At 35.5% G+C, this 14,481-nt stretch overlaps 1 protein-coding gene across 7 annotated transcripts in view; it reads right to left on the reverse strand.

Annotated features, from left to right (window-relative positions):
* The window catches only part of DENND4A (DENN domain containing 4A), a 139,425-nt gene that overhangs the window by 21,788 nt on the left and 103,156 nt on the right, over nt 1–14,481 (reverse strand). For 3 of the 7 annotated variants that reach the window (XM_077881536.1, XM_077881535.1, XM_077881539.1), the window contains exons 16-23: nt 14,162–14,297; nt 13,586–13,792; nt 13,366–13,494; nt 12,972–13,113; nt 12,448–12,579; nt 9,718–9,834; nt 8,520–8,651; nt 1,966–3,065 (exon numbers count right to left, since the gene is read on the reverse strand). In XM_077881536.1, coding sequence (XP_077737662.1) covers nt 1,966–3,065; nt 8,520–8,651; nt 9,718–9,834; nt 12,448–12,579; nt 12,972–13,113; nt 13,366–13,494; nt 13,586–13,792; nt 14,162–14,297 — 2,095 coding nt within the window. The remainder of the gene's footprint in view (nt 1–1,965; nt 3,066–8,519; nt 8,652–9,717; nt 9,835–12,447; nt 12,580–12,971; nt 13,114–13,365; nt 13,495–13,585; nt 13,793–14,161; nt 14,298–14,481) is intronic. The other 4 variants (XM_077881538.1, XM_077881540.1, XM_077881541.1 and 1 more) reach the window with 2 other exon arrangements.

The following is a 14,481-nucleotide window of genomic DNA, read 5'->3' on the forward strand; positions in this document are numbered from 1 at the left end:
TCATGACCTGAGCTGAAATCATGAGTCAGAGACATTCAACCAACTGAACCACCCAGGTGCCCCCTCACCCTGATTTTTAAAGATATCTGCAGGATGTAGGAAAATAGAGTGGCAATTATTGTCTTTCAGGGCTCTAAAGGTATCTTTTCAGGGTCTCCTGACATCAAAGTTTCTGTTCAGAAGAAAGTTCAGTTTCTTACTGTTGTTCTATTTGAAGGTAAGATAGCTCTTTTCTCTGGCTCCTTTTAAGAGGAAACTCTTTGTATTCTATTTCCATCTATTTTAACATTAGATGCATAAGTATGGTTTTCTTTGCATTTAATCTGCTTGACATTTGTAGATCTTCTAAATATGTGAGTTGCCATCTTTATTCTCTTTGGGAAAATTTTTGGCAATTCACTTTTTTAAATGTTCCTTCTATCTCACTCTCTCTTCTTCTGGAACTCAATTACATCAATGTTAGATATTTTCACTAAATCCCACATTCATTTTTTTTATTTTCCATTTGTTTTCCAATCTGCTTCTGAGTGGATATTTTCAACTGAGTTTCTATCTAGTTTAGAAACTATTTTTTTCTGTGTTTTGTCTGCTGTTAAATCCAACTACTTCATTCTTAATTTCCTATCTTTTTTAGTCCTAGAATTTATACTTGATTTTTTTAATAGATAATTATCTGGGGAAATTTTCTACCTTTGCTGTTTTTCTTCACCTTTGACTTTCTTGAACATAGTAAAATTATTTCAAAGTCTCTTGCTAATTTAAATACTTGGATCACCTGAAATTTTCTTTTGTTACGGTCTTGTCTCTTGGTACAGCTATTTTTAATTAAAAAATATAAAAAATTATATATAAAAAATTATATATAAAAAATTATAAGGACTCCAGATGATATTCCATGCCTCCAGAGAGGACACACTCTTTCTTATGTTAGATAAAGGCTGATCATCTTCATCTAATCACAGGCTGAGCTGAGTCAAGCCTAGGATGCAGTTTGGTCAGGTTCGGTCCAACTCTGGTTTGCCAATGCTCCTAAGGCATAGCTCTGCAGGACTTCTAACAAAGGGCTTGGTGTGTTTACCAAAGTTCTACCAGCTTCCACCCACACCCACCTCCCACTCAGAACTTATGAACTCTTTGCAACTCTATTCCCAACACCATGAAACTGCTGAAAACTTGTCAGAGACTTTCCGCTTACCTTTTTAGCCTCCTATCTCATGCAGTATCAGTATTTGGAAAAGGCTCTTAAGGGGTAAAAAACTGGAGTATCTGAGGACCCTCAAGTCTCCAATTTTGTCTTTCCAGATCCACAAGATTCCAAAAGCTCTGTGGCCCCCTTACCTCTCCTCAGTCCTCTAAGGCCAAACCTGGATTTGCAAACCCTTGCTCTGTACTCAGAATCAACAAATGGCCTCAGGGGAAAAGCAGCTGTAGAACTTCTAGTTCATCTCTGCAATTCTCTGCTAGCATCTTGCCCTTCGACTTCTTAGTTGTTTGAGCAATTCTCTGATTACTTTAAACAGATACTTTATATTACATTTAGCTTTTTTGCTCTTAGGAGATATGTATATAGATATATCACAAGTCACTCCATCCTAACTAGAGGAAAAATCCAGTCAGCTGGTAATTTTTTGAAGGCATGCTAGATATTTCCTGAAAAAAATGTGCATTTTGAAGGAAATAAGCTCGAAAAGCATTTTCATATAACATTAACTTTTACTCCAGCTATAAATCATGTTCTTTCAAAACTGAACTGTAAACATAACCTTAGTTAGTGAATTTTCTTTCCTTTTCAAGTTATTATTCAAGTTCAAATTCTGATACTTAGAAACCTCACGCATTCCAAGAGTCCTTTTTGGGAAAGTTGTGTTTAAGGAGCATGATAAAAATGCCAGGAAGTTGCCAGGAAAGAACTTTTAGTGGTGGAAGAGGGTAAAGGGGAAAGTAGAAAACATGAACAGAACTTACCTTAGATGATGTGGTATACATGGTGAATCTTGAATACCATTTGCTGGCTTTCTCGGCAACTCCTTTCCCAGCAGTGAACATACTGTTCCTTAGAACATCTAGTTTAGGTACTAGCAGTGTATCTAAATTAAATGAAGGTGATGAATGGGTTAATGCGTCTTGAGATTCTTCCCTAAATGGGCAAGTAGGTGAGAAGGCTGGAGAAGACCAGAGTCTGTCCCGAGGTCTCTCCTCAGTTTTTGTATAACTTTTAGATTTGGTAAGTCTCACTGGCCTCGGAGAATGAGGAGGCAGGCTAGATCTCCTGCATGCCTTGACAAATGTTGGACTTTTCTTACTGGTTGATTTGTCATCACATGCCCGTTGTAAATCGATGCTTGGTGTGCGGCTTGTCAAAGGACTGCTCATGTTATTCATATACATCACAATCTCTTCGGCTAAGTCACGCCTGGCGGATGGTGTTGAAACGCTTTTGCTATCTTCATCATCCTCCTCCTCTTCCTCTTTTTGCTGCTGTTCAGTCTCAGCAACCAAAAGAGAGAGGGGATCAAATCCTGTGGCAACATCCGTTTTTTCAGAAGGTTTTACCGAGAAGCTGCTGCTCATACGCTGAATCCTTCTGGGATTTTGTGAAGCAATGTATCCCACTTTTGATCCATCTGTCTCACTGTCTAAGTCTTCCAAATCAAAAATAACAGGAGAATCCACTTTATCTGCCAAACAATTAGAACCATCGAAAGGTGTATCATCGTCGCTAGATTCCTTTTCTAGACTGTCTCTTTTTGATCTTAAAGGGGGTTTTCCAATATCAAGACTAGTTGGTCTTGTGCTTTTTGATATAACGTTTGAAAGAATTTTTGCATCAGCTCCTAGTTTTTCAACCATGTCTCCAGGGTTTGCTTCCTGGTTGATTCTATTAAGCATAAGTCCCATCAGCACTCCTCCACTAAGATTGCGGTTTCTGCTTCCCCAGGAGAGTCGCTGTTGCAAATTAGGTTCGTTGTCACTTTTATGTCTTTTCCTGAAGCATCTACTTTGACTATTTCCTGTTTCATTTGTACCCTCAAAAGATGATAGTAAGAGCAGCTTAGATGTGCTTTCTGAAAAACAAAGAAAGTGTTTTTAGCTATGAAAGATGTAATGTGCAGTTATAAGATGTCTTAAATTATTTAAAATACTAGTAATGAAAATGATAATATCAAGTGCTCACTGAGCACCTACTATTTAACAGATACTATAACTAGGCACTTTACTTACATTATCTACTGTAATCATGCCAACAAACTTATGGATTGAGAAGAAACTGACACTAGGAGAGATGAATTATCTAGCCCAAAGTTACCCAGTCCTTAAGTGATGGAAGTGGGATTCAAATCCAGACATGACTAACTATAAAGGATATGCTTTGAGACATAGCATGTACTGCTTTTTAAAACTTTTAAGTTAAGATTAATATTTACCTTTTTTGAAGTGGGAGATACAGGCTTTCAGCTACAGAATAAATAAGTCATGGGAATAAAAGGCATAGCATAGGGAACATGGTCAGTCATATTATTATAGCATTGTATGTTGACAGAGGGTAGCTATACCTGTGGTGAGTGCAGCATACAGATAGAAAAGTTGAACCACTATGCTGTACATGGAAACTAATGTAACAGTGTACTCAAAATTTTTTTAAATGCACCTTTTTATATTTAATAAAAAATTTATAATTCCACTAAATTGATTAAACAATGGTTGTACAATTGTGAACTAGATAACCTTGAGATCCTGAATCTTCTGCCTAGAAAAATGTAAAACAAAACCAAAAACACTAAACCAAACCAAATAAAAGGCAGTTATGCTAGCTTTACCCATATATAAAACTTACTTTAAAAAACTCTAAATCTAGGATGTCTACGTGGCTCAGTGGTTGAGCATTTGCCTTTGACTCAGGTGGTGATTCTGGGGACCTGGGATTGAGTCCCATATCGGGTGCCCTGCAGGGAGCCTGCTTCTCCCTCTGCCTATGTCTCTGCCTCCCTCTCTCTGTCTCTCATGAATAAATAAAATTAAAACAAACAAAATCAAACTCTAAATCCTATGACTATAGATGTGGCTAAGTAATTTTACCTTTATTTCACATATGGGTTTACAAGTTTATACCAGTTAAATGTGAATGGCTATTTTCTACTCAGAAACTTTTCACTGCTTTTTGCCAAATTACTTAGGTACCAATGCTGAAAGCAGAAAGCTAGGTTTCTGATCACTTTAATTGTCCTTATGTGGGAGTCTTATTTTTTTATAATATTTTATTTGTTAATCTTAGAGAGAGCACAAGTGGGGAGGCAGGGAGAGGGGTAGGCAGAACCCCTACTGAGCAGGGAACCCCATGTGGGGCTCAATCCCAGGACTCTGAGATCATGACCTGAGCTGAAGGTAGACAACCAACTGAGCCACCCAAGGACCCCTTTGTGGGACTCTTCTAAAGTGTTAGTCTAGATATGGTATTGTTGACTATTCTTTTTTATATTTATATCCAACAGAACTAGAGTGCAATTACTAAAAATGTGCCATTTTCCTGCCATGTGATGCATTTAAGTAACAGGATAGGAGACAAAAGGGAATACTGGAGACCATAAAAGCCTATAAACTAATAATGTAATAAGTATATACCATTAACAAGGAAAACAGCACAGCAGAAAGGTAAAGTTTATTTTTTTCTTTATTACCTTATGAATAAGGACATAAAAACCCCAAAATATGCTTTCTTTTAATATTCTGGGAAACCTTCTGCTTGACAGATTTATTTATTTTTAATTTTTATTTATTTATGATAGTCACACAGAGAGAGAGAGGCAGAGACATAGGCAGAGGGAGAAGCAAGCTCCATGCACCTGGAGCCCGATGTGGGATTCAATCCCGAGTCTCCAGGATCGTGCCCCGGGCCAAAGGCAGGCGCCAAACCGCTGCGCCACCCAGGGATCCCTGCTTGACAGATTTAGTATCATCAAAGACTTGGAGGAATCTCATAACCGTAAGACAGTACTCTAGGATTGCATTTAAATAGGTGTGTGTGTGAGGAGGTCCTCTTGCAAAGTCAAAACCATGTTATGCCTTAAGACAAAGCTGGTTATCAAACTATACCAGAGGTTGGCAAACTATGTTTCTGAGCCCAATCCGGCCTATGGACTGTTTTTGTACAGGCTCAAATGGTTTTTACATTTACAATCGCATACCCACAAAGAACAGGTGACAGAACTTGTCTGTGGTCTGCAAGGCCTAAAATACTATCTGGCTATTATTTGCAGTTAAGTTAGCCTAAACCTAGGTTCCTATGCATGCTAATTCCACCAGACAACGTGGGATGCTGCATTCCTTTAACACAGAGCCACAAACTGTTTAAATTCCTTGGGTCAGGAGGTTCTATGACATAATTCTGATCAGTAATATTAAAGTGGTAGTTTTTGAGGGTTTCTGGACAAATTTTGCTTTCCAGATAAAAGGGGATGGATGTGGATGGTAGTCCCCTTTCCCATTTTTTCTCCCTTGCACAGATAGATGATGCATGAAGTTGCCAGTGGCTCTATTATAAATATAGTTGGGTCCAGAGAACTGATGGCAAGGCCCTTGAACTAACATCTTGAGCAATTGTTTACCTTTGAATTTCTTATTTGAGGAAAAAATCTTGACATGTTTAAGTGACTGTTAATCATATTTTCTGAATCTTACAGCTGAGAGAATTCCTAGCTGAGATACTAATGCTTTTTCAGATTTAGAGCATTCTATAATTCCTTCTTATCACATAGCCTTTCACAGATTGCTTCCTTCTGCCTGGAGTGCTCTCTCTCAATCCCTCCTTTGCAACCCCTGTCCTTACTTGCTTTCAATTCAGACTTCAGATCTAAACTCAAGAACCATATTCTCCAAGGAAGTATTCCCTGACTGTGGTCAACTTCCCCTCAAACCCAGGACACATTTTTCTATTATATGTTCTTGCAGAAACTTACAGCCCTTCTTCACAGTATTTAATCTTTGAGCATTTTTACATTAACTTGATTATTTGATTAATGTTTTCCTATCTCTCCTACCTGCTTTCTCCATAAAGGTAGGGACTATGATTTTGTTTTTTTTTGTTTTGTTATTCCTTATCATATCCCCAAGAAACACCTGATATCCAGTTACATATAGCAGGAGCTCAAGAAATAACTACTGAATGAACACTGTCTGCTGGGAAGCAACTGCCACCAAAAGACCAACTCAGAATATGACACAGTATAATATATTATAATACGATATACTATAGTTAAATATGGTAGCTGAAGATAAAAAGTTAAAACAAACCAAAACCAGAATTAGGCTTAGAAAAATATCTGTTTTATTTCAGCATGTTCTATTTCAGAGTAAATTTTCTTGTGATTCAACTCTCAGTGATTCAATATACATTTATAAAAATGTTAAATTTTCAACATAATCATGAATAACTATAGGGTAATGATTTTATTTCAATATTCAATCAAACACAAACATCTTTGGTTAAACCACTCCAATATCTTTTGGAAGCTATCAGATATATAGTTAGCTAGCCAGCTATATGTATAACTACATGCACATATACACATATGAGTATACAGTGATATAAAATATCTGTATATTATACTGCGAAACATAAACCTGAAAAATGCTTTGAATCCTAGCATGTACTAGTATATAAGAAAAAAGTTATTGGAAAATAAGTATTCCTAGAAATCCCATATACAGTCTTGGGCAGTTAGTGATAAACCCATAACAGATGGGAATGTTTTCAAGCCCCAAATCATAAAGGTAAATTAATAACTGTAATTCATACTTAGGAAACATATCATAGGCTTTTAAAACCCAATTGGTTAAGCATAAAAGGGTAACCAAAACCAGATGATGAGTCAGATGCTGATCACTATGACAAAATGTCAGGATCAAAGGATGGTTTACGATCATATTAAAACAGAGAGATCATATAAGTAGATCTTCAGAAAAAGGCAAGCATGAATAGACAATAATGAAAGAACAATAAGGCAAAGGCTACCAAAGACAAGTTATTACGGGTTATAATTAGACAATGAGTAGGTTGCACGGCAATTCCATGATCCCCAGAAAAATTTTAATATTTAAGGTGTAACAATGATCCAAGAAGAAATGCAAAGATAACTACAGTTTAACTTTTTTTTTTTTGAGAGCTAGAGCAGGGGAAGTTTTTCGATTGAGAGCCAGACAGTAAACATTTTACTCTTTGTAGGCCACACGGTCTTTGTGGCAACTAGTTAGCCCTGCTGATAGACTGCAAAAGCAGCCAGACAGAATGTAAATGAATGAGTGTAGTTGTACTCCAATAAATCTTTGTGAATACTGAAGTTTGTCTTTCATTGTAATTTTCATGTGTCACAAAATACTATTCCTCTTCTAATTTTTTCCAATCACTTAAAAATGTAAAAACCATTCTTGGCTCGTGGGCCTGTACAAGCACAGGCTGCAGGCCCATTGTGGCCCACGGGCCATAGTTTGCCTACCTCTGAGCTGGAGGCCTATCTAATTATGCTGCAGAATAACAAATATCATTGTAGCAAGGCCATTTATAAACAGCCTTGACAGCGCAATCCTTCAAGATTTGTTTAGATTACACATGATATAGAATTGAGCCAATACCAACATAAAATATTATATAGGCAGGCTAGTAACACTAAAAACTTTGAATGTTATGTCTATTTAACCCCCCCCAAAATGATTTGATGAAAAATTTGTGAGATCAAGTATTATCTCAAATCCTAAACTGACTTTTCCATTAACTAGTTGATAACTTACATGATCTGCCAACAGCCAGATTATGGCTTGGTTTTCTCATTAAAATAGTGCTAATACCCCTCATGAATATAAGCATTGCTGTATTAATAAACATAAAATATATAAAAAGCACTTTAAAAAAAAGATTTTATTTTAGAGAAAGCACAACAGGGGGAGGGGCAGTGGGAAAGGGAGATAGAGAATCTCAAGCAGACTCTCCACTGAGTGAGGAGCCTGTTGCACCCTGAAATTATGACTTGAGCTGAAATCAAAAGCCAGATGCCCACTGAGCCTCCCAGGTGCCCCAACTGAGCCTCCCAGGTGCCCCAAAAAACAGTATGAAAAGAAAAAATATTAGGTGCTACTATCTAAACTATCTTGAGGACTGTCCTTTTACCTCTGAAAAAACAGGAACAATAATGAAGATTAAAGAACTATATGCTTCATTTAAAAATTAAGGGTGTAAGATACCCTCAGATGGATTATCTCACCTGCTCCCATTTGCCCCTTCCAGGAAGTCCCAATAGTCCAAACTCAAGAGACAGTATGTGGCTTGTAGGTTTGTCTTTATCCTTTGTTATAACAAAAGCTTGAATAGAGTATATCATAAAATATAGAATTCAAGCTACTAAGCTATACAATGAGAGGCTACACAAATATACAAAAAAATAATTCTGGAAAATAAAGACTTTAAAAATTCACTAGAAATACAGATACAAGATATTCTGCACATAAAAGAGGTTTATTATTCAACTCACCTGTGCTTTCTCCTGATATTTTATCAGCACCATTGTTATTTGTACCACTGAGGCGAACTATACTGGAAGAACTTTGATAATTGAGTTTAGGAAGACAGTCAGCACTTCCTTTTGTACTCTCACTCTCTGACACTGTAAAGATTAAAACAAAATTGTTAAGATAAAAGCTATATAGAAGCTATTTAGCTTTTATTTTTTTAGCTATTATAGAAGGCATAAAGAGAAGTAGCTTTTAGTTCTAAATATTTCTATCTGATAATAGGTAATAAGAAAATACCAAACACCTCTATATCTATTTGTTGATCATGAGTAAATGATTCCACTTATTTGAGGCCTCAAGGTGTGTTATCAAATTACTAAGTACTGGTCATGCGTGAGGTCCATACCTACATTTTATATTTCTTCTTTGGTTGTGAAACACTGCTTTTGACGGAGGTAGGCAAGGTGGAGTGTAGGAGATAAGTCACAGACCATTAATAAAAGCATTCAATAAAAATACTGTTAAATCTTAGAAAAAAGCCACTGTTTGAAGAAATATATATATTTCTACTATAAGAGTAGTAATTGATTGGAGAGTGTTGTGCCACTTAGGTTATACACTTTATACAGAAAGTACTGGAGTGTTGGAACATTAGGTGGTGAAGAGGGCCTATAATGGGAGGAAAGAGAAGTTACAATGGGAAAGTAGAAAATAAAATTAGTACTTTTATACTTAAAGCCACTGGTATTTTCTGTTAACAGAAATTCAGGGGATCCCTGGGTGGCACAGAGGTTTAGCGCCTGCCTTTGGCCCAGGGCGCGATCCTGGAGACCCCGGATCGAGTCCCACGTCAGGCTCCCGGTGCATGGAGCCTGCTTCTCCCTCTGCCTGTGTCTCTGCCTCTTTCTCTCTCTCTCTGTGACTATCATAAATAAATAAAAAAAATTAAAAAAAATAAAAATAAAGAAATTCAGTGGAGCACCTGGGTGGTGCAGTCCATTGGGCTTGGGCGTCTGACTCTTGTTTTTGGCTTAGGTCGTGATCTCAAGGGTTGTGAGATTAAGCCGTCCCTCCGGGCTCCATGCTTAGAATGGAATATGGTTAAGACTCTCACTCTGCCCTGCCCTTCCCCTTCATGCTCTCTCTAAAATAAATACATTTTTGAAAAAGAAATAGAAGTTCACAAATTTATACAATATCAACTTAAATAATACCTACGGGAACTAGAATCACTTCCTTTCTTATCTTTTTCTTCTTGAATTTCCTCAGTAGATATATCCCCTCTTCTAACTTCATCCTTAGATAATGAATTATATCCAAGATCAGACTGGCCACCTAGGAAAAAAAGAAAAAAAGAGAAAAAACCTCCTATGCTGTTTATCATAAACTTCTTTTTTTTTTATATCATAAACTTCTTTATTGAGAATAACTGAAATTAGGAGCAACATATTAGTGTCCAGGTTTACTTATGAGAAACTTTCTGGATAATGTCCAACTGAAAGTATTATTTTGTTAGCCCTCCTTGACCATCTCTATTAATGCAAGAAAGAGATGATCTCAAAATAGTTTTTTTTTTTTGGCTCCGTACTGTAGTCAAAAGTGACTACGTATATTCGCACTATTGTCTGGGCTCCTAAAGGTACATACAAACCAGACATTCTTTAAGCCTATGACCTTTCTAGGTGAAAGTCAGAGTTCCAACTAAGCAAAGCAGAAGAAAAATTTGCATGGAATTCATAACAGAATATTCACACATAGATCGCTGGAGCCAAATGTCTAAATGATTCTACCAAAGAAAATGGGTCTATTTAAATTTATTGGTAGGTAAACACTATTTCTGAAAATTCAATTGGATAATTATTGAATTGCTCTTGAGTACAAATACATGGGAATGAGAAAAAAATTAGTGTTACTGCCAAGAAAGGCAAACGCATTGATAGAAGAAAACTTCTAATACACTGTTCTGTTCAAGAGGCCTTCTATAATTTTCTGCAAATTATTTTCACTAGGTTAGCATCAAAAGATAAGATTTTAAATCCTAGTTCTTTGTCCTAAGAGACATGATTTTAAGCAAATCACCTAATCTTCTAGCTTCAAATTCAAGTCTCCAGATTTATAACACACAAAGCAGTTATGATTTTATGAGGGAGACTATGGTATTACAAAGAATTATGTAAAGAAACTGTATTAAGTATCACTAGATATTTACTTTAACATCTGTTATAATTTTAAGTTTGTATTTTTTCTCATCAGACTTTTTTTCAGCTCTATTTCTATAGAAAATATAAATTTAAAAATAGGAAGATAATCTTGATGAAATTCATCCTTTTATTAGATTCTGCACTGCTTTATAATAGACTTTCAAAAGATCATAGTTAAAAACAAAAGATAAAACAAAGATAAAAAAAAAACAAAACAAAAAACAAAAGATAGAAGGGTGCCTGGTTGGCTCAGTTGGAAGAGTGTGTGACTCTTGATCTTGGGGTTGTTTGAGCCCCACATGGGGTATAGGGATTACTTAAATAAAAATGAGACTTAAAAAACCCTGATTTCTCCATTTTTAAGAGAGAATGCTTGAGGATGACTAGTATAACTCAGATTAAATTCACATTGCATGATCAAAAAAATAAAATGAGCCAAGGAAGAACTATGAAAATTACATTTCAACACAATTTGCTTATACTTAACTTTTAAAAGTGGGCAAAAGAGGAGACAAACCAAAATAATTTCACCATATGCAGACACAAAAGCCTTCATATTTCATTATTAATGCTTGGATTTTTAAATTTACTATTATTATTTTAAAAGATTTTATTTATTTATATGATAGAGAGAGAGAGCACACACACAAGCACGGGGAGCAGCAGGCAGAGGGAGAAACAGACTGTCTACTGAGCAAGGTGCTTGATGCAGGGCTTGATTCCGGGATCCCTGCAGGATCATGACCTGAGCTGAAGGCAGACACCCAACCAACTGAGCAACCCAGGCACCCTCCTGGATTTTTAAATTAAACATTTCTATTTGTTAAGAGGTGGCTCTTATATTCTGTTCAAAATTCATGGGATTCCAGGGTGGCTTAGTCAGATAAGTGTCTGCCTTCAGCTCAGGTCATGATCTCAGGGTCCTGGGGTTGAGCCCTGTGGCAGGCTCCCTGCTCAAGCTAGGAGTCTGCTTCTCTCTTTCCCTCTAAACACTACCCCCCAGTTGGGGGCATGCTCTCTCTCTCAAACATAATTTTTTTAAAAAGTCATGTATCTTTTTTTAATGTGCTAATGAAAAGGACAGAATTATTCAATAAATTTAAGTGTGACAGTTTTAATTCATGGAGAAAGCTTAGGTACATATCTGATAATTTAATGAAATTAATAGCATCTTCAGTGCTAGAATGCTACAAGTCTTATATGTATTTACAAGTTTTTTTATTATACCTTTTAATTTTAATATAGCTTAAGACTCACAAGAAGTTGCAAAAATAATACAGTACAGAGAGTTCCTATGCACTGTTCACCCAGCTGCCCTCAATGATACTATCAGACATGAAACATAATACACTTTTAAAACCAGGAAGGTGATGTTGATATGTATGATCAGGACTTTAAGTTTCTTCTTTAAAAAAACTTTAATTACATTTTCATAATTACAAAGAAGAATTTATCATAAGAAAGTGACATGATACAAAGATCTGTGTGCTATCCAGAGTTAATTGGATTACCATGGACTAAATACCTGAAAAAACTCTCTTAGATTTTTATTTCTATCCAAATAAAGAATGAATAAAATAGCATATACTTATTAAACACATTATCAAACCAAGTGCCTAACGTATAAAATTAAAATGTGACAGTGAACTTAAATACATCATCGAAAATTAAAATCTAAAAAAAACAGGCTAGCAAATCTTGTTTTTAAAATGTACTATAATAAATGTATACATAAGCACACACAAACCTGTACTAGATCTATCATCAGTAGCATATACTTTGATTAAACCCGTATTAAAAGGTGCCTGCTCCACAGTGTGTGTCCCATGACCACTATCCATGCTGCCATGACTAACAGCATCCAGGTCACTGCCATCTGCTTAAGAACACAATTTGACAGTATTTTACTACTCAGAGAGATACCAAAAATACACATTAATTTCTTGCTCAAGCTAGTAATCCGCTACCACTGAACACGAATGTGCCACATAATTAGCAAAATACAACTCTAATAACTATAACTATAGCGAATTATTAACAGATACTAAAATAAGATCACCAAAGGTTGATAATTTAACAGTTAAAGAAAAAAAGTGACTTAAGGTATTTTTTAAATGGGAAAATAATATTAGAATCTGCTTAATGGTAATAAAAACTAGGAATCATTAAATATTTTGAAACTATTTAAAATTTTAGAAGTTGAAATTATAACTAGTTGATTAATTTTTTTACAAAGTAAAACAAAAACATCCCTTTAGAACCTTTAATTACCTGAGAGAGTTGTTTGTGATAAGTGTGCCTGTTTCTTTAAAGCTCTTTTGAACTGTGCTACTCCTAAAACAACGTTTCTTACTTTTGTCCAAAGAAAATAGCCACTACGACTTCTTGAGGGCCAGGTGCTTTCCAAAACAGCCTATTCATTCAACAAAATAAAATAATTAGTAGAATAATATGTGTAAGTGAATGCACATTGGCTTTACAGTCAAGCTAAAGAATATCTAAATACATTGTATCACAACAAAACAGAACAAAAAAACTTACTTGATTTACAGAATATATTTTAATACTCTGAAATCAATGCCGAAGCCTGAATCAATGATTTCTGCTAATTAAATTAAGGTTATCTAATCATAGAAGTCTTTCTCCGGTAAATCCAAGTAATTACCTTATTATAATAACCATAAGTAATGGCATTGGGATCAATACCAGCTTTCTGCATTTCAAAAAGCACTCGAACTGCAAGCACGGGCTGATCGTACTGCCCACAGAGCTGCATGAGAATGCGGTAGCACACCTGAAACACAAAGTTCAGAAGGGTTCAGAAACAAAATATCTATGAACATAAATCTAGAATAAAAGAATGCATGTTTGAAAAGAATTGTTACTTCATCAGGTGGATCCATCTTTTTCGACTGCATTTTTTTGAGCACATCATATGCTGTCTTCAGTGCCCTGACTTTTGAATGACACACTTTCACATAAGCTGGCAGACAAATGAACCACAGTCCATAGCAGTGGCGCAGCAGACACCTAGACCACATCTGAGGAATGGAAGAGTACCTCTTGGCAATTTTATGGGCTGATTTAATTTCCTAGAAAAAAAATGCAAGGATTTCATTAATAAGTTTATACACTTAAGAATCCTTATTTAACTGAGAGCTGAACAAGTGCAAGTCATATGCTTTTAGAGTATTTCCCTAACAAAATCTGTCTATAATTAATACATATTCAAGCCTCTGCTTGAATTTGTATTACAAAATAAGCAAGATAAATTGCTAACATAAGAAAACTAGTTCATTTTTTGAAGTCATATTACTCTAAATTATTTTGGGGATGCTTTGAGGAGCAGAATAATCTAGTCATAAACATGGGGTATTAAAATATATTAAGGGAGTATGAGTGTCATATTTATTTTTGTTCTAATACTTGATTACACGAAGAATGCAAAATTGTCAAAGCACCTGTTTTGTTCTTCTGAACATGGGAGAAGGGCTACTAGGACTACTTGATTTTGAAGGCAATTTGTTCTTTCGTGTTTGTAGAAATCCTTCAGGTCTCTCAAATAAATTGTTTCTAAGAACTGGAAATCCATTATAGCTGTTTTTGAAAAGAAAAAAAAATCTCAAGCACACATAGATGATCATACTGGTCACAATCTAAAAAAATTCTGACCAATAACTTCTTAAGAGTCTAATTATCTTTCTCCATCAGAATATTATATATACTCAGTAAATATTCGTGCTAATGTTGTCTTTCTTGCTATCAGATTTAGAAATGTAAT

The sequence above is a fragment of the Canis aureus genome, chromosome 32 (assembly GCF_053574225.1).
Source record: "Canis aureus isolate CA01 chromosome 32, VMU_Caureus_v.1.0, whole genome shotgun sequence".
Taxonomy (NCBI): domain Eukaryota; kingdom Metazoa; phylum Chordata; class Mammalia; order Carnivora; family Canidae; genus Canis; species Canis aureus.